A 5,885-nucleotide genomic window follows, 5' to 3' on the forward strand; every position below is an offset into this window, starting at 1 on the left:
TTATTTACCTATATTTTTTCCTATCGAATTATATAGAATATGTAATATATTTATTAAAACAACAAAAATCAATTTTATTAACAAATTTTATAATAATAACATAACGACCACTATATATTTTATGTTTTATAGTAATTATATATTTATTGTTATTACTATATATTATAATGACAATTAAATACTTTTTGTTGTTATTAAAAAAGATTTTAGCGGTAATTGTATAATTATCGCTGAAATTTTTTAGCAACAAAATATATAATAGTTAATGTTCAATCATTAATAAATATATTAACAATTTTTTTTATGCCACTAAACATAAAATAAACGAATACTAAAAGTGATTTTTTCAATAGGTATGTGTATTGAGTCTTCAGTAATGTTATTGGTGTTATTCATTTTCTTTGTTCAATAAGGTGACTATATAGCACTATATATACGTATATATCTTAGCTTGAATGACTTATACATAACACACTTGACAAACCTAAATCTCACATTTTCTGCCAAGAATTCCAACTATGGAAGAATTCCAAGAGTACATCCAACTTTTTTTAATTTTGCTAATCTCCACAATTGTGATTCGAGCTATTCTCATAAGATACCATAACAATGGCAACCAACATCATCAAAATCCACCAAGCCCACCATCACTACCCATCATTGGACACCTTCACCTACTATCTTCATTACAACATCAAACCTTACACAATCTCTCAGCCCGCTATGGACCCATCTTTCAAATCTTTCTTGGCTCATTCCGTTGTGTAGTAGTTTCTGCGCCAGAAATCGCCAAAGAATTTCTCAAAACTCATGATTCTTCCTTCTCTGGCCGTTTCGTCAAGTCGAGTGCAGAATATTACATGACTTATGGCTTAAAGGGGCTGGTACTCACCCCTTACGGAAGTTACTTCAAGTTCATGAAGAAGCTCTGCATGGCAGAGCTTCTTGGCAAAAGAACCCTAGACCAACTTCTTCCTTTAAGACGTGAAGAAACTCTGAGGTTCCTCAAACTCTTGCAGAAGAAAGGGGAAGCTGGAGAAGCTGTTGATGTTAGTGGTGAAATCATTACTCTCACTAATAATGTCATTTCAAGAATGACAATGAGCGTAAGGTGTTGTGAAGAAGGAGGCGGCGGTTTAGTTGACAGTGAAGAGATAAGAAAGATGGTGAAAGACATTATGGAGAACGCTGGAAAGTTTAATAATGTTTTAAATTTTATTTGGTTATTTAAGAACTGGGACTTGCACGGGAAAAATAAGAGGGTCAAGGAGATTAGGGAGAGATTTGATTCAATGATAGAGAAAGTCATTAGGGAGCATGAATTGGCGAGGAAGAAAATGAAGGAAGAAGGAGATACAGGTGGGAGAGTGAAGGATCTACTTGATATTTTGCTGGACATACTCGAAGATAATAAGAAAATTGATGAGATACAATTAACTAAAGAGAATATCAAGGCTTTCATCTTGGTAAGAATCTGACTCATCACACACGCACACACACATATTTATACGATAGAACCACTAACATTTTGAGTTATATTATTAGAAGTTTATCAACTATGAACAATCAACTAATAATTTAAGTAAGGTATGACACATATCTGTATATTTCATTCATTGTTGTAGCATATGAACGCCTTAAAATGTTGTCATGTGTTTGTCTTTGTCTAGACATTGTTCCTAGAAAAAATCACCAATATCAATTTTATTTAAAATAAATAAATTAAGATAGTCCAATTTGTTGAAAGAGATCCTAAGAAAAGAAAAGTTTCTCTAAAAATTTTATATTTTAAAAATTTGAATTTGATATATCTTTTATTAAAGTACGATGGCATACACTACCCTAACTTTCAATCCTAGTGGTTTGATTCATTGATATATTATTGTTATTAAACATGTAATATATACTATGTTAAAATTAAAATGTTTATTTCTTATCTTGTATTACACCAATCATTTGATATATAATCTAGAATATAAATAATCCACCTAGATACGAGCTCTTAATGCTTCGAGTACACAATTATAAACATTTTAATATCACATTGATCATATCATCATATGTTACACATGCAGGACATATTCGTGGCAGGAACTGACACATCAGCTACAAACATCGAATGGGCTCTAGCAGAATTGATCAACAACCCAAATATGATGGAAAAAGCAAGAAAAGAAATCGATTTAGTAACTGGGAACAATAGATTAATACAAGAGTCAGATGTCGCTAATCTTCCTTATTTACAAGCCATAGTTAAAGAAACCCTAAGACTTCACCCTGTAATTCCACTTCTAGCAAGACAATCAATCTCTGAGACCTCTGTTAATGTTTGTGGCTATGAAATTGCATCAAAGTCCGTATTATTTTTTAATTTATGGTCTATGGGTAGAAACCCCATGATTTGGGAGAATCCACTTGAGTTTAGGCCTGAGAGGTTCATTGATGAAGAAAGAAAATTATCAGATTTGAGGGGTCAAAATTTTCAATTATTGCCATTTGGGACTGGAAGAAGAGTGTGTCCTGGAGCTTCACTAGCACTTCTAACTGTACCCACTACTCTTGCTGCTATGATTCAGTGCTTTGAATGGAAGGTTGATGGGAATGTTAGTATGGAAGAGCAACCTCACAATGGCATCGCACTTGCTAGGGCTCATCCTTTAATTTGTGTTCCTGTGCCTCGCTTTCATCAATTGAGCTATCTTGGAGAAAATTAGTTATTTTCTATACATATACACACTAGTTTGAAAATAAAAACCATGCTGAATGGTGTAATAGGTTCATTTCAATGATATGGTTGGGTATTCATCTATATAAATAGAAATTATGAACATCTTACTGTTAGGTATTTACTTCAACTTTGTATGCTTTGATCTTATAACTAATAACATACAAGTAATATATTTGTCTTCACTTTTTTCAACAGAAAATCCATAGTCATTGGCCACTGTTTTGGGGTTTAAGCCATGCTTTTATAACGGCCACTTATTCTGATGTGGCCATCCAATTCTCTATGGTCATGCTTTTTGAAATTTATTGTGGTGCTATATTGTTGATGTTGCTTCTAAAAGCCAAAAGCCTAGCAGATTTTCGACTATGATTTAAAGTAAGGAGGTTTTCTTATACATAAGGTCACACTTAAAAAAGTACTTCTTATGAAAACGGACAACACTTTATAAATACTTTTTTTTTGTTGCCACATTTAAAATAAAACTAAAAATATGAACAAAGCCTACGCTAACAAAAACGTGGCATTTGGGTTAATAGTGGCAATGTGTAGCATATCTCTCTCACCATTTTTGGATGAATCTTTATCTTGTTCATTTATTTTGCTTCAATTTTACCTTTCACTTTCTTGAATTGCTTCAAGTTCTTTTGCTATTATGTTGGATGGAGATAGTATTAGTTGTAAGACTGAAAAAATTATTTAAAAAACATCCGATTTAGTTTAATTAGCTAAAGTTTGAGTTAGAAAATCAGATAACAAAATTTGAATTCCAAAAATTATTCGGGCTGAAAAATATAATTATTTTTGAAAAGATGAATTTCTGTGTCAAAAATAATTGTATACGGTTAAGTTAATCCGACGCCGCCAATAAAAAAAGTAAAAAGGAGAACGAATCTAAAATTATATATTTAAAAATTTTCTTAAATAGGTCAATAGATTAAAAGATAAAAATGTCTATCATCCACCTAATAAGCCACGTATGCTTTATTTCCTTTCTTTTACATTCAATTCTTTTCGATAGAGAAGAAAGGTAACAAAGCAGAGAAAAGAGAAGGGGACCTTAATACTATTCACTCCCCCACCTTTTTCAATTTCTTTTTGTAACACCCTTTTTAATTCAATTTATGCGAAGATCATAAGTCCATATGGTTGAGTTTTAACTAATATAATTGATAATAATAAATATTAATTTTATTGAATTAACTATCTAATTAGTTTTGATGATTTTATTTAAAGTGATGTAGGTTAAAATTTAATGTTGCAGCAGTCCAAATAAAAGTATTAAAATTAGAAGAACTCATAGTGTGTAATATTTACAAACAAAACCCAAATAAAAAATGACAAAAAAATCACATGGATTGAATGATAAGTGAATAAAATCTAAGTTCAAGGTGTTTCTCTCAAGCTGGATCTCTCCAAGTGCTTGTCTCTAAAACAAGGTTCACTTTTTTCATTTCGATTAGACTCAGAGAAGAGAGAGAGAGTTTCGTTCCTAAGTCATTCACCAAAAAAGAAAAAAAAGAGAAGGACTAAACAAAAAGGTTGAGGTCTAATCACCCACATCAAACTATATCAAGCAAAGTCAGAAACTAAAGGTGATTCATTTATTTTTGCATGCATCTTACTTTCTTCTCTCCTTCTCTAACTCTCTGCCATTCCAATTTGAGATAAATCAATAAAGAAATTTCTGATGAATATTGCTGTGAATCAAAGGCCAATATTATTTTTTAGGGACAAAATAGTAGTTCAAGGGTTCAAATTTGGGTTTACCATTAGAAATATTTTTTTTTGTTGTTCTGAGGCATTCGGTCAAGAAAAAGAAATCTGTCTCAATTTTAATTTGGGGATTAATGGAAGAATGTGAGAAGGTAATTTGGTGAAGCACACAGCTCTAGGAGTCGACTTGGAAGAGAGCATCTCAGTAACAGGCAAGGAGATTCAAAAGAAAAATTTTCATGCTTCTAAAAGCAAGGAGAGAGAACCAGAGTTTGAAGTTTTTGTTTTGTGAAATTTTTTCTGAAGAGTTCATCAACTTAAACAGTGCTCTCTAGTCAAAGAAGCATTCCACCAGAATGAGAAACTCAATTAGAGTCAAGTGAATTCAGTTCAATCTATAGCAATAGAGGCTGTTGAAGAATTAATCTCCTTCATATTTTACAGATTGTAATTTCATTTTTCAATGTATATCTTTCTGTGATTTCTTGAGTGGTAAAAGGCTGAAAGAAAGAGTTTATGAAAAAGCCAAAGAGTGATAAAAGGTTGAGTGATACACTTGAGTAAAAAGTCTAAAGTATTTTCGAATTAAAATTTTAAATTTTAAATAGATCTACTTGTATTAATTTTAAATTTATTTAAAATAATACGAATATTTTTATTTAAATTAAAAAATTAAAATGACAAGAGTACATTTGTTTAAAATATTTTAATTGAAAAATAATAGAAGTGTATTTAATTTTTTTACCTAAATAAACAAATTTTATAATTAATTTAAAAGCTCCTTTTCAAGTTTATATAAAAAAAAACTACAATTTTTCAATTTAAATTAATCAATTATGTCCTATACATAAATCCCAAGTGCTTTCTCCCCTCTAATTTTAAAATGTTACTCATCACATTTAACTTGATCTAATATACCGCTTTTATTTAAAAGAAATATTTTGTACTTTAAAAAATTACAATTTTAACAAAATATATTTTAAAAAACTCAATAATAAAATAAATTTAAAAAATATATTTTATTTGACAAAATAAACTAAACATATATAATAAATGAGATTTATGATTTTGTATGTTAATCGTGTTAAGATAGTGTGGAGTAAGTTGTTGTACGTTAATCATATTAGGAGGTGTGGGATAGTTAATTACACGTAAGTGGTTTAAGTAAAAAAATAAACCATACTATCCTAGGACAAATTATATACAATTTAAAATATTCAATGCTCTAAAATTAGTAGGGTTAGGAAATTCACGTTTTTGAATTTGATTTAAAGGAACCAAATAAAATTGACGCTTTTTTATTTTATTTAAATAAAAAAGCTGATTTCTATACGCAAACCATTCATATCCCACCATAGATATATCATATTCTCCATTTGAACCACCAAATTCCGAAGTCATAAAATCAATCCCAAACTCATTACACCGAATTCAGTAGACTTAA

General features: G+C 30.0%; 1 protein-coding gene across 1 annotated transcript; it reads left to right on the forward strand.

The window, feature by feature from the left end:
- Window positions 1-518: 518 nt before the first annotated feature.
- Window positions 519-2,714, forward strand: LOC107474758 (cytochrome P450 93A2-like). The gene is made up of 2 exons (XM_016094399.3): window positions 519-1,466; window positions 2,076-2,714. The coding sequence occupies exons 1-2, from the start codon at window positions 519-521 to the stop codon at window positions 2,712-2,714; spliced, it is 1,587 nt and encodes a 528-aa protein (XP_015949885.1).
- Window positions 2,715-5,885: the final 3,171 nt, after the last annotated feature.

The sequence above is a fragment of the Arachis duranensis genome, chromosome 2, assembly GCF_000817695.3.
Source record: "Arachis duranensis cultivar V14167 chromosome 2, aradu.V14167.gnm2.J7QH, whole genome shotgun sequence".
Taxonomy (NCBI): Eukaryota; Viridiplantae; Streptophyta; class Magnoliopsida; order Fabales; family Fabaceae; genus Arachis; species Arachis duranensis.